Below are 15,251 nucleotides of genomic sequence, written 5' to 3' on the forward strand. Positions count from 1 at the left end.
TGAAAATAAAGTAGTGTACTCATTGATTTTCACTGCCATTAAACAGGGTCATAAATTTAAAGCACAGAAACAAGTAATTCAAACCACCACATTTTTATTGCAACTTAAAGTAACTTTTATGTCTTGCACTGTACTGCTGCAAAACAACAAATTCATGACATACATCAGCGACTACACCTATGCTGATATTAATCTATTTTTCCAATACAGCCCAGTTTTCTGTGCATTGACAATTCAAAATTCAGCTTAATCTCAGTGTACCTGCATTCACACTCTCTCACTGCATATATATGTATTATGAATATATATTATATATAAATTCTTCCTCCGATTCCCTTCTAAACTTTCTAAATCTTTTCCCTAAACCATTTTTCTGGTTTTAGACACCACCTTGCTGCCCACCCGATCTAAGCCCTCATAATTCTGCATAGTTCCATCAGTACTCCATCAACCTCCTCTGCTCTCACTTGAGTACATTTACATCCTATCTATAATGTGGCAGATGTGCAGAGTAGTCCATTTGTGGCCTAACCAATGTTTTATAAACTTGCACCATAGCCTGCATATTTTTAGACTTTATGCTCTGGCTAATGAAGGGAAGAATTTCATGTGCATTCTTCAGAAACTCACCTACTGTCACCTTCGGGGATCCTTGGATTGGCACAAGACTAAATTCCACCATTTTGATGGCCATTGTTCATTGCTGTACCCTTTTGGGTGTATCTTTTCGATTTTGAGCTGCTGATCATGAAAATCACCATGAAGTTTCCCTATCACACATGTTTTTAACAATCACCCACAATGTAAGCTAGAAAGTTCTCTATCTTATCCTGGTATGCCAGGACACGCTTAGGCAGGGCAAATGCTGCATGGCAGGACGGGTTTTAAGAAAAGTAACAAATGTATACGCTAATTCTCAAAGACAAAGCATGACTCCTCTTACTAAGGCCTGTGAGCTCTTGAGACCTTGGGTGTAAAATTGGTGACCAAAGACAAAGGCTGGGCTCCTCATACTTGTGGCACAACATGCGCTGTCAATCTTAGAGCTTGGCTCAGAGGTACTCGGGGGTCAATGCCACTGGCTGTTTTAATGAAGTGGTGAGAGCAGAAGGATCACGTGACAGACTGCTACTTCCATCTGACCAGTGTGCCTGGTTTCTCTGCTAAAAAGAGGACATCCATTGAATACCCCAATCTTCCTTCAGCCATGAGACCTGTGATGCATGACAGTAGTCTTCCAGTACCGAAGCCACCAGAGACATGGAGTCTTGAGGAGGCAGATAAAGATGCCATGATGCACAAACCAGGAATGGATGATGACACTAATATTGATATAGATTTTGAACCTTTTATGTTGAGTGAATCTCAACTAATAACTCAAACTGTGTTAAATAACCTGATTGGAGACCTGGATTTGTCAAAGGTAATTGCAAAATTACTGGGTTTAAAGCTGCAAGGATCAAATCTGTTGTCATCAGGCTCAAAAATTTCTGTGAAGAATTTCGATATTTGAGACAGATGTTTCCCAGAATAACTGAGGAAAATATTAAGAAAGGTATTTTTGTTGCTCCACAAATCAAACAGGTCAATGACATTTAAGTCAAAGAACACCAAGTGGGACTAGAGAAAAATCACATAGAAGGCATTTAAGGATGTTGCTGAAAATTTTCTTGACAATTACAGGGCATCAAACTTCATGCAGCTGGTTGACAACATGCTTCAAGCATACAAAACCATGAAGTGCAACACGTCACTAAAGATCCATTTTCTGCATTCCCATTTAGACTTCTTCCTTGCAAATCTTAGCACTGTCAGTGATGAACATGGTGAAAGATTTCACCAGGACATTGCGGTCATGGAGCAACAGTATCAGGGCAACTGGAATCCATCAATGCTGGCTGAGAATTGGTGACAAATTAAGTGAGAAACCTCAAAGACCATGTAGAAATAAAAACTAAAACATTTTGAGCTTAGTTGAACTATTGGAAAACATCAGCACCATTATGAAATTAAACATTGTATTCAATAAAAATTCATTCCTTGTTTCTCCAAATTCCTACACAAGCAGTCTGACATTATATTTCTGTTCAGCTGCAAGCTGTCTACCATAATCACAAAACATTTCTGAGGAAGCAACACTTTTGAAAAAAGCTGCTGATCAATATCATGCTGTCATGTAAAATTACCTTTCTCACTATTAACATACAAATTTATCTGCAAGCTTAATTATCACACCTCCCACATTAATTTCTATGTCAATTTCCTTGAATCCCAGGCTTTCTAATTTCTTGGAACAGTCTCCTACATAGGATTAATGTAAAACAACTGATAGAAATTAAAGGGAAATTTATATGATTGATTTTCAAACACTTAACTGTGCAATTCCAGCATCTGTTTGTCTTGAACTTCTGGCAATTTAATGGCACCAATAACTCCCTAATACTCTATCGAAATCAACACAGCCTAAATAGGGTCTTAGCAAAAATCAACAGAACAAAATGACATTCTAAGAGTTTGTTCTTCTTTGGCTTCCAAATTAGTACTTCCCAACAGGGACTGCACCAAATGAATATTATACCAACTTGGTGAAGCCAAGTTTATGTATAAATAACAAATGACCAGCTCAATTTTCCTCTTGAACAGAAATTAGACAGTTAACAATCTGGTGTGAATTCCCATATTTGCACTTCTGTTTTTACACTAACTGTTAATATGGGAATGAAACACTATCTTTTGAGGCAAGGTCCTATGTAAAAATGAAGAAAGTGAGTTTTAGGCATTGAAAATTATACAACTCCAAACGTATCTGCTGATTTCAGTCACACAAATAGAATCACTCATCTCTTTCTTATTGTCTACTTCCCTATGCTTTAGTTTCCTTAGAAACCTTGGACTGTAAATATGCAACTGGAATGAAAGTGAATTTGATAAACAGCTTGTATCTCATTGACTGGAAAAGACACAAAGCATTTTTTTTAATACTCTCTGTCACACTGACAAAGCTGAAGAATAATATTAATTTATCAACAGCATCAAGCAGGTTTACAAAAAATTGATTTTGAGAAAATTTCTGCTGAGCACCCAAGTGAACTCAGGCAAAACCTGAAACAAATGAATGGCTATCACGGAGACATACATAAAGGTTACACTTCCAGAAGTTTATTAATCTATCTCGTTAAATGATAAGGTTCAAAAATCATGTTTGGTGTATTTAGCCCAACTATAAATAATTATACTAGATTTGAACTCATTTGAGACTGGAAGAAACAGCTGGGGTAAAACTGAGGCATAAAGTGGCATTGGGATTCTTGGGAGGGATAGTGCTTAGAAACTGAATTCTTACAACCTTAAGGAAGGTAAAACTGCAAGATGAATTAGACAAGATGAAACAAAAAATCTTTAAAAAAAAAGAATGGTGAATATAAGACTAAAAGTGTTATGCTTGAATGCATGTAGTATACACAATAAGGTAGATGTTCTGCAGTGCAGTTAGAAATTGGTAGGTATGATGTGAGCACCTGACTGAAAGATCATAGCCGTGTGCTTCACATCCAAGGATACACATTGTATCAAAAAACAGGAAGGTGGGCTGAGGGGGTGGGGTAGCCTTTTTAGCCCTTAAAAAATTAGTATCAAATCTTTAGAAGGAAGTGTAGGTACAGTTAAGAAACTGCATGCGTATAAAGACCTTATAAACTCAAGAAAATCTGGAGGTGCTGGAAATCCAAGCAACACACACAAAATGCTGGAGGAACTCAGCAGGCTAGACAACATCTACAGAAAAAAGTAAATAGTCAATGTTTCATGCCGAGACCCTTCATCAGGACTGGGGAAAAAAAATGAGAAGTCAGAGTACAAAGGTGGGGAGGAGGGGGGCCTGAAATGTTTACTCTCTTCCACAGATGATGCCTGGCCTGCTGAGTGCCTCCAGCATTTTGCATACGTTGCTAATAGAAGTTATATACATAGATCTTCATTCAAACAGTAAACAAAACCCAGGATGATGATAGAGCATCAAGGCTGGTATTTCTGGGAGACGCAGGATCAGCAGATGCCAAAGCAGCAGCAGCATTCTGAAGAGAGGATGAGGCAATCATGGCTGATAAGAAAAGACAGACACCATAAACACAAAAGAAATGGCACAAAATATAATAAAAATTAGTGGAAAGCTAGAGGAGTGGAAAGCTTTAAATATATATATCAATTTAAAAAGCAATATGAAGGGAAAAGGTTAAATGTGAAGGTAAACTGTCCAATAATATAAAAAGAGGATAGCAAAAGTTATTTCAGATATACAAAAAGTAAAAGAGAGGTGAGAGTGGACATCAGACTGCTGGAAAATGACATTAGAGAGGGAGCTAGCAAAAAGTGGATGAACAACAATCTTCATTGTGGAAGACACCAGAAGTATGCCAGTAATTCAAGAGTGTTGGGGCAAAAGTGAGTGTAATGGCTACTAAGGAGAACTTGCTTGGGAAGCTGAGAGGTCTAAAGATAGATAAGTCACCTGGGCCAGGTGGATGACACCCAGTGTTCTAAAAGAGGTAGATGAAGAGGTTGTGGAGGCATTAATAGGATTTTTTAAGAATCACTAGTTTCTGGAATGGTTCCAGAGGATTTTAAGATTACAACTATCACTCCACTTTTTAAGAAGGAAGGGAGATAAAAGACAGGAATTTATAGGCCAGTTAGCTTGACTTCAGTGGCTGGTAAGAGTCCATAGTTACAGATGAGGTTTCGGGGTACTTGAAGGCACATGATAAAATAGGCCAAAGTCAGCATAGTTTCTTCAAGGGGATTTCTTGCCTGACAAACCTGTAATGATTCTTTGAGGAAATAACAGACAAAGGAGGGTCAGTGGATATTGTTTACTTGGATTCTCAGAAGACCTTTGACAAGGTGCTGCACATGCGGTTGTTAAATAAAAAAGGAATGTATGGTATTATAGGACAGATACTGCATGGAATAAGGATTGGCTGACTGGCAGAAGATAAAGAATGGGAATAAATGGGGAATTTTCTGGTTGTCTGCGAGTGACTAGTGATGTTCTGCAGAGTTGCTGTTGGGTCCACTACTTTACTCATTATATACTATACTGATGTTCAGGATGATGGAATTGACGGCTTTGTGACCAAGTCTGCGGATGATACAAGATAGGTGGAGGGGCAGATAGTGTTGAGAGGCAGCAAGTCTGCAAAAGAACATATTAGGAGAGTTGGAAAAGAAGTGGCAGATGAAAATATTCGGATGCTGACATTGGGATGGGTTGAGAGGAGGTTTACAACAATGATCCTAGGAATAATGGCTCTTTGCCTAGACTCACTGGAGTTTAGAAGAATGAGGGAGGATCTCATTGAAACTCACTGAATATTGAAAGGCACAGGGTGCACATGGAGAGGTTGTTTCCAATTGGGAAAAATTTAGGACCGGAGGTACTGCCTTGGAACAGAAATGAGGAAGAATTTTTTTTGCCAGAGATTTGTGTATGACTGTGGAGACCAAATCATTGGGTTTGTTTAAACTGGAGGTTGACAGGTTCTTGATTAGGTTATGTGTCAAAGGTTACGGGAAGGTGACAGGAGAATGGGATTGAGAGCGAAAATAAATCAAATAGTTAAGTAGAAAAAAAATCAAAGAATCAACCCTCAATTATATCACATCTTCTCCAAAGAGTGTAGAAGGTAGCAAGAAAATCAAGATATCATAAAGAATGAAAAGGATGAAAAAGAATTTGCATTTTCTATTCAGAATCATAGGATATTTCACAGTGCTTCACAATGGACTACATTTTTGAAGTGCATGTTGAGCCAGAAATGCTGAGCATCTGAGCTCCTCACCATCACAGAAGCCAGACTTCCCATTCAAAAACACATGATATTAAGAAATGGCTTCAAGGACTGAACACGACAAAGTTTGTAGAAACAGACGAGTTCGTAGCTGTAGTACCGAAGACCAACACACAAGAAAATGCCAAAAATGTAGCTAAGCAGTTTTAGAAATGCTAAATTATATCTAATTGATAATGCAGAAATCTCCCGCTTACAAAAAGTAGCATTCATATTTAAAAAAATCAGACAATAACATCTCCAATAAGTGAAAGATATTTTGACATTCAACAATCACCATTGCAATAAAGCCATTAGTGACAGAGACACATAACTGAGTAATGAAACTGTAGAATCACTAAAGAAAAATTAAAACATTGAAATCTATTTAATACAGAAAACAATATGAAGTAAAGTTAATCCATCCCCAATCTTGTGATGTGACCAGATAATATAGATAGAAAAGGAACAGATCACATATTTCAAAGGGTAGCACTTTCACTTTTAAACCTCTAACATGGTAAATTTATAAAACACTGTAAAAACAATGTTAAAAAAACTATCAATCAGACATTTAATCAATTGTACTGTTACATATCCCAATGCAAAACTTATTTGAATTTACTTACATTTGTTCATCAATTTCTTCTATTTGTCTATCTAAACGAACTTCTTCGTCATCTTCTGCTACAATTGCTTCTGAAACCTTTGTGTCATAAAGAAATTAGTGATAATTAAAGTAGGATAAATATTTATTACAAAAGCAGCAGTTTTAAACCTGTATAATAACTGAACAAAATCTCATTGGTGCTAAGGAGATAATCAGTTACACCCTCCTCTGAAGATTCCTGCCAGCACTGAGGCTAGATTTCACTCAACCAACTTGCTTCATTTCAGATGAAGAAACATGCAGGTGCACTGATACCAGAGGTTGCAGGCCACTACAATATCCCAACTGCAACACTGAAAATTTGCCTCAGGACTATCTGCACCCCTAGAAATGCACATTCTGTACAGCTACAACACTGGTACTTTCCCAACAATATGGAAAAATTCCCAGTTGTGTCCAGATTATTAGCTAAATGGAGAGAAACTGCAAGTCTGTAAATTTCTGAAGAATTGAGGTGTTTTCTGTATGAATCACAAAGAAATAAGCCAGCAGGTTCGACAAATGGATAAGATAAACAGCCTACTGGACTTCATTGAAAGGAGGCTGGAGTTTAACAACAGAAAGACTTTGTCACAATTGTATAGAATACCAGCAAAGCCAGACCTGGAAAACACAGATGTGGTCTAATACCTAAAAAAAGAATATGGTAGTAGAACAGGTCTACAGGTGAAAGTTCTGAATTGGAGCAGAGCCAACTTTGAGGGCATCAGGCAGGATCCAGCTGGGGTAAACTGGGTAACTCTATTCAAAAACAAAGGAACAGATGGCAAGTGGGCAGCTTTTATAAAGGTCATATCAAGACTCCAGCAAGTTATGGTTGGGGTGAAAGGTAGACATACCAAATTCAGGGAATTCTGGCTGATTGAGGCTCTGCCAAGGAAAAAGAAATAATCATACATTAAATTTAGACAGCTGGTATCAATGAACCTCTTGATGAATATAAGAAGTTAAAGACCACCAACGAAATCAGGAGGGCAAAAGAGGGCATGAGACGGATTTGTCAGGCAGAGTAAAAGAGATATTGTAATAAGAGATGCCGAGATGGCAGAGGAACTGAATGCGTATTTTGCAACAGTCTTCAGAGTGGAAGACATTTGTAGTACAGCAGACATTCAAGAGTGTCAGGGAAGTGAAGTATGTGCAGTGAAAATTACGACTGAGAAGGTGCTCATGAAGCTTAATGGTCTGAGGGTGGATGAATTTCCTGGACCTGATGGAATGCACCCTTGGATTCTGGAGGAAGTAGTTGGAGAGATTGCAGAGGCATTAACAATGATCTTTCAAGAATTGATAAGATTCTGGCATTGTACCGGATGATTGAAAAAATTGCAAGTGTTACTCCGCTATTTAAGAAGGGTGGGAGGCAGCAGAAAGGAAACTATGAACCTGTTAGCCTGACATCAATTGTTGGAATCGATTGTTAGGGATGAGACTACGGAGTACCTGGAGGCACATGACAAGATAGGCCAAAGCCCTGCCTGACTAACCTTCAGCAATTTTTTGAGGAAATTACAAGCAGGATAGACAAAGGAAATGCAGTAGATGTGGTGTACTTGCCTTTTCAGAGGGCCTTTGACAAGGTGCCACACGTAAGGCTGCTTAGCAAGATAAGAGCTCATGGAATTACAGGGAAGTTACTAGCATGGGTGGAGCATTGGCTGATTGGCACAAAATGGAATAAAGGGATCCTATTTTGGCTGGCTGCTGGTTACCAGTGGAGTTCCACATTGGTCGGTGTTTGGACCACTGCTTTTTACGACGTAGGTCAATGATTTGGACTATGGATTTGTGGCTAAATTTGCCAATGAAACAAAGATAGGTGGAGGAGTGGGTAGAGTTGAGGAAACAAAGAGCCTGCAGAGACTTAGATAGTTTAGGGGAATGGGCAAAGAAGTGGCAAATGAAATACAATGTTGGAAAGTGTATGGTTGTGCACTTTGGTGGAAGAAATAAATGGGCAGACTATCATTTAGATGGGGAGAGAATTCAAAATGCAGAGATGCAAAGGGACTTGGGAGCCCTTGTGCAGGATACCCTAAAGGTTAACCTCCAGGTTGAGTCGGTGGTGAAGAAGGCAAATGCAATGTTGGCATTCATTTCTAGAGGTACAGAATATAACAGCAGGGATGTGATGTTGAAGCTTTATAAGGCACTCGGGAGACCACACTTGGAGTGTTGTGTGCAGTTTGTTTTAGAAAGGATATACTGACATTGGAGAGGGTTCAGAGAAGATTAACGAGAATGACTCCAGGAATGAAAAGATTACCATATGAGGAACGTCTGGCAGCTCTTGGGCTGTATTCCCTGGAGTTCAGAATGAGGGGGGATCTCACAGAAACATTCTGAATGTTAAAAGGCTTGAACAGATTAGATATGGCAAAGTTATTTCCTATGGTAGGGGAGTCCAGGACAAGAGGGCATGATTTCAGGATTGAAGGACGTCCATTTGGAACAGAGATGCGGAGAAATTACTATAGTCAGAGGGTGGTAAATCTGTGGAATTTGTTGCCATGAGCAGCTGTAGAGGCCAGTCACTGGGTGTATTTAAGGCAGAGACAGATAGATTCTTGAATGGCCAGGGCATCAAAGGGTATGGGGAGAAGGCAGGGGAGTGGGGATTACTGAAAGAATTGGATCAGCCCATGATTGGATGGCGGAGCAGACTTGATGGGCTGAATGGCCTACTTCTGCTCTTATATCTTATGGTCTAATAATATTAAGAGTAAAAGGGAGCAAGTGAGAGTCGAGTTCCTCTTAAAGACCATCAGGGCTACCTACGTGTAGAACTGCAAGAGATTTTTAATGTCTATTTCTCCTGGATGCCTAGGAAATGAGGGGAATACGTAGTGAGGTCTTAGAACATATGCATACTATGGGGAAGGAAGTATTTGCAGCCTGAAGCAAATTAAGAAGGGCAAATCCAAAGTGCACCCTGGACTTTATGGGAGGCCATGGAAGAAATCGTAAAGGCACTTTAAGAAATATATGCTTCACTATTAGCCACTAATGAAGTGCGAGAAGACTGCAGGGTGGCCATTTGTTCACTGAAAGGTAGCAAGAACAAGCCAGGAACTACAGGGCAATCAGCCTGACTTCAGTTGTAGGGAAGTTACTGAAGGGAATCTGAGGGACAAGATCTAATATCACTATAGCAAGGTCTGATCAGGAACAGTCAGCATGGTTTTGTGAGAAGGAGGTCATGTCTGATGAATCTTTTGGAGATTTATGAAGAGGTAACTAAAGGGATAGATGATGGTAGGGCAATGGATGTCGCCAATAGGGACTTTACTAAGGCTTTTGACAAGGTCTATATGGGAGGCTGTCAGGGAGGTTAGGTCGCATGGGATTAAGGGGGCACAGCAAGGTAGATTCAGAATTGGAACGCTGAGAGGAAGAAAACAATGATGGTTAAAAGTTGATTCCCTGACTGGAGCCTGTGACTAGTGGGGTATCTCAGGAGTCAGTGTTGGGACCGTTGCTATTCATTATTTATGTAAATGATTTAGATATGAATGTACTTGGCATGATTGGAAATGATTTTAGCAATGGTTTGCTGATAATTCTAAAATTTGGGGTCTTACTAACAATGAAACAGGTTACAGTGAATTGCCAGTGATCTTGATTAGATGGGAAGATGGGCTGAGGAAACAGATTAGTATGAGGTGATGAATTCTGAACCAGGGTAAGACTTACAGAGTGAATAGTGGCACTGATGAGTATTGAGGAACAGAAGGACAAGGGAGTACTAAGTGCACTGTTCACTAAAAGCAGCCGTGCAAGTAGATAGGGTGACGAAAAAGGCATTTAGCATGCCGACCTTCGTCAGTCTGGACATCGAGTTTAGGAGAAGAGATAATATGCTGCAGTTACATAAGCATTGGTGAGGCCACACCAGGGAAATTGTGCACAGTTTTGTCAAGATGGAGAAGGTACAGAAGGGATTTACAAAGATACTGCCTGGATTAAAGTGCATGAATTGTAGAAGAGATTATCCAGGCTGGATCATTATTCCTAGGAGTGCAGGATAATGTTTAGAAAATCATTAGAATCAGGTTTATATCATTGGCATACAGTATGTACATGTTGTTGTTTTTGCGGCAGCAGATACAGTGCACAACATTAAAAAAACCTATAAATTACAATACTATATATATTTTTTTTTCAAAATCATTGTCTTTTTGAGTCATTGCCTTTTGAAGATGTCCTCGATACTGAAAAGGCTTGTGCCCAACATGGAGCTGGCTGAGCTTACAACTTTCTACCATTTTTTTTCCAATCCAGTCCCTTCATACCAGATGATTATGCAACCAGTTAGAATGCTCTCCATAATACATCTGCAGAAATTTGCTGAAGGCTTTGGTGACATACTAAATCTCCTCAATCTTTAACGAAATATAGCCATTGTTGTGCCTTCTTGCAATTGCATCAATGTTGGGCCCAGGATAGATTTTCAGAGACATTGGTACCCAGGAACTTGAACCTACACAGCCTTTCCACTGCTGATCCCTCAGCGAGGATTGGTGTGTGTTCCCTCGAGTCCCCTTGGTGAAGTCCACAATCAATTCCTTGATCTTATTGACATTGAATACAAAGCTTTTGCTGCAACACCACTCAACCCGATAATCTATCCTCACACTTGTACGCTTCCTCGTCACCATCTGAAATCCTGCCAACAACAGTTGTGTCTCAGCAAGTGTATAAATGGTGTTTTGAGTCGTGCCTAGCCACACAGTCATGTATGTAGAGAGCAGAGCCGTGGGCTAAGCACACATCCTTGAGGTGTGCTGCTGTCAATTGTCAGCAAGGAGATCTTATTTCCGATCGCACTGACTGGGTTTTGCAATGAGGAAGTCAAGGATGCAGTTTCAGAGGGAGGTACAGAGGCCCAGGATTTGGAATTTGTTGATTAGTACTGAGGGTATGATGGTGTTGAACACTGAGCTGTAATCAATAACGCCTGATGTTGGTATTGCTATTATCCAGGTGGTCCAAAGCTGGTTGCAGAGCCAGTGAGATTGCATCCACAGTAGACCTATTGGCAATAGGCAAATTGCAGTGGGTCCAGGTTCTTGCTTAAGTAGCCTGGCCACGGCCAACCTCAAAGCACTTTATCACAGTAAATGTGAGTGCAACTGGGCAATAATCATTGAGGCAGCTCACCCTGTTCTTCTTGGACACTTGTATTATTGCCACCCTTTTGAAGCAGGTGACAACTTCCAAATGTAGCAGTGAGAGACTGAAGATGTCCTTGAACACTCCTGCCAGTTGGATAGCACAGGTTTAAAGTTCCCTACCAGGTACACCATCGGGGTTTGCCGCCTTGCGAGGGTTCACTCTTTTGAAAGATGTTCTGACATCAGCTTCTGAGACAGAGATTACAGGGTCACCAGATGCTGCAGAGATTTGCCCTGGTAAAGGTTGATTCTCCCTTTCAAAGCATGCGTAAAGTGCATTTCATTCATCTGGGAGTGAAGTATCACAGCCATTAACAATGTTACGTTTTGCCTTGTAGGAAATAATGGCATACAAACCTGCCAGAGCTGATGTGCATCTAATTTCGTGTCTAACTTCAATCGGAATTATTTTCTGCATTTAAAATAGCCTTCTGTAGGTTGTACCTGGATCCCTTGCATGAAAGTGTAGGTGTGGGATGGCACAGGAAGTATTCTTGATGGTGATGTAACAGTGGTCAAATATATTGGCTTTCCTGGTTCCACAGGTGATATGTTGGTGGCAGTTGGTCATACTTCTTCAAGCTGGTCTGGTTGAAATTTCCTGCAATGATCAGGAAGGCACCAAGGTGTGCTGTTTTGTGACTGCTGGTCACGATGTTCAGCTCCTCCTGAAGTTGGCAGGGGTAGAATGTACACTGCTACCAGGATGATGGCAGAAAACTCACTCGGCCACCAGATGTTCCAGGTCGGGTGAGCAGGACTGCGACAGAATCGCCACATCGATGCATCATGATAAAATAATCATGAAGGAACTCCGCCTCCACCTCCTCTACCTTTAACAGACTCCGCTGTCCTGTCCAAGTAATGGATGGTGAAGCCCTGGACACAGAAACATAGAAAATAGGAGCAGGAGTAGGCCATTCGGCCCTTCGAGCTTGCACCGCCATTCAGTATGATCATGGCTGATCATCCAACTCAGAACCCTGTACCAGCCTTCTCTCCATACCCCCTGATCCCCTTAGCCACAAGGGCCATATCTAACTCCCTCTTAAATATAGCTAATGAACTGGCCTCAACTGTTTCCTGTGGCAGAGAACTCCACAGATTCACCACTCTCTGTGTGAAGAAGTTTTTCCTAATCTCGGTCCTAAATGGCTTCTCCTTTATCCTCAAACTGTGACCCCTCGTTCTGGACTTCCCCAACATCGGGAACAATCTTCCTGCATCTAGCCTGTCCAATCCCTTTAGGATTTTATACGTTTCAATCAGATCCCCTCTCAATCTTCTAAATTCCAACGAGTATAAGCCTAGTCGATCTAGTCTTTCATCATAAGAAAGTCCTGCCATCCCAGGAATCAATCTGGTGAACCTTCTTTGTACTCCCTCTATGGCAAGGATGTCTTTCCTCAGATTAGGGGACTGCAAGGTTGCATCTGAAATGGTGGCAGTGAGGAATGTGTTCATGAAACAAAGTACACTGCAATCCCTGGTGTCCCCTCGGGTATTGCAATCTTGCTCTGAGGTCTTCAGTTTTATTTTCCAGAGACTGTTTATTTCATCAGCAGGTTAGCAGGGGGTGGGGGTCTAAGGGCTCTGCGTTTTAATTTTACCTGCAGGCCAGCACACTGTCCATGTTTCCTTTTCCTTAAACAGAAATTGCACTTGTGACCCGAGTCTGCAGTCGGGGTCCGCGAATTTGAGGATCGATAGATTTTTTTAAGCATCTTAAAATGATGCTCTCACTGAAGTGCCCATGTCTGTGATGGTAGATTTCAGCTGGAGTAATCCTAACTGGGAGTATTTTATGATTCCCTTCAGAGCTGCGCACGCAAAAGAGTTGCCATTTTTGTATTATGAGGAGTATGGATAAGGTGGATGGTCATAGCCAGGGGTGGGAAATCCAGAATTTGAGGGCACAGATACAAGAAAAGTGGGGAGATATTTGAAAGCGACCTGAGAAATAATTTCTTTACACAGAGTAGTGAGTATCTACAATGAACTTCCAGAGGAAACGGTTGAGGGATTTGGATAGGTACATGGAGGGGAGGGGCTTAGAGGGTTCTGAGCTGAATATGGGCAACTGGGACAGGAGACTGGTCCCAAACAGGTTCTAAACAGAATCACTCATGAGGCTGTTCAGATGCTATACCATGCTTAGAGCGAAGTTTTTAAATAGCATTCATTGAGTGTGTTTGTGTTCAAAAAGCAGTGATTTTTGTTACTAATAGTTAGCGAGAAATAAGCAGTTGGATCCAATTTATTCTGTTTCATTTAAGTACAGTACATAATTTGATACTCAGTTAAACTGCAGTTCGTCTTTTTAATACTGTACTGGTTTAACTATTTCCATGAAACTTTGGCTAACTGGGACAACTGCTTAATTGAGTCCAAATGTACTGGCCCCAATGAACCCGAATTGACAGTATCCTCTCTGAGCCTCACCTCTTCCATGCTTCCCTTTGCTTATCCTATTTCTCTCTCAGTTTCTGCAGGTGAGGTCTGACGTACCTAAAAAGAATCCTTCTTGTACAGTTGATCTGCTTGATTCAGGCTATATGAGCAGACCAATCTTTGTCTCACTTGACTCCAGACCCCATTACAGCTTGGTGAAAACAGACCAAGCAGCATGAATTCTGGAAGTGAGATAAGAGTAATTGCCCTTGACATCAAGCCAGCATTTTTATATGTGCCTTCATAAAACTTAAGTCAATGGCTACCAAATAGAAAACACCCCTGTAGCTCAGATCAAACCTTCCTCAAAGAAGGATTGTTCTGATTGTCTGAGTCAATTATTCCAGCTCAAGACCAATACTGCAAGTTCCTTAGGGCCAAACCTCTTCTGCTTGATTACCTCCCAAAATCACAAATTCTACTATCCAGAGACACAAGGGCAACAGGTGTATGGGAACACCATAATCTGCAGATTCCTGACCAAGTAATGTGTAACCCTGACAGGAAGATATGTTGATGACCTGATGTTGGGTCTACAGTCTGGAGTTTCCTCCTCAACACTGTTGGAGTATCATCAGCAAAATTACCAATGTTGAGGTTGAGAGCTTCAAGTTTCGAAGTGTGAACAGCCTCACAAACAAGAGAAAATGCAGATGCTGGAAATCCAAGCAACACACCCAAAATGCTGGGGGAGCTCAGCAGGCCAGGCAGCATCTATAGAAAAGAGAACAGTCGATGTTTCCAACATTTTATGTGTGATGCTTATCACCAATAGCCTGCCATGTTCTAGCCACGTTGACATCTCAGCCAAGAAAGTTCAGCAATGCCTCAATTACTAAAGAAATGTGATTTGTCCCTATAAACTCTTACCAATTTTTACCAATACACCACAGATACATTCTATCTGGATGCATAACACCTTGTTATGGCAACTGCTCTGCACATGACTACAGCAAACTGCAGAGTTGTGGACACAGCTCAGCACATCACAAGAACCAGTCTCCCCCTATGGACTTTGTCTATACTTCTTGCTGCTTCTGTAAAGCAGCCCGCGTAATCAAAAATCTCACCCACCTCAGACATTCTCCCCTCTCCCATCAGGACAAAGATATACATGCCTGAAAGCATGGA

General features: G+C 40.7%; 1 protein-coding gene and 1 long non-coding RNA gene across 3 annotated transcripts in view; one reads left to right on the forward strand and one right to left on the reverse strand.

Annotated features, from left to right (window-relative positions):
* Positions 1–15,251, forward strand: part of LOC140195359 (uncharacterized) — a 31,184-nt gene that overhangs the window by 12,672 nt on the left and 3,261 nt on the right. The window lies entirely within an intron of this gene.
* znf830 (zinc finger protein 830) overlaps positions 1–15,251 on the reverse strand; it is a 65,509-nt gene that overhangs the window by 9,864 nt on the left and 40,394 nt on the right. The window contains exon 9 of the mRNA XM_072253540.1: positions 6,455–6,531. Coding sequence (XP_072109641.1) covers positions 6,455–6,531 — 77 coding nt within the window. The remainder of the gene's footprint in view (positions 1–6,454; positions 6,532–15,251) is intronic.

Source organism: Mobula birostris, chromosome 3 (assembly GCF_030028105.1).
Source record: "Mobula birostris isolate sMobBir1 chromosome 3, sMobBir1.hap1, whole genome shotgun sequence".
NCBI classification, from domain to species: Eukaryota; Metazoa; Chordata; class Chondrichthyes; order Myliobatiformes; family Myliobatidae; genus Mobula; species Mobula birostris.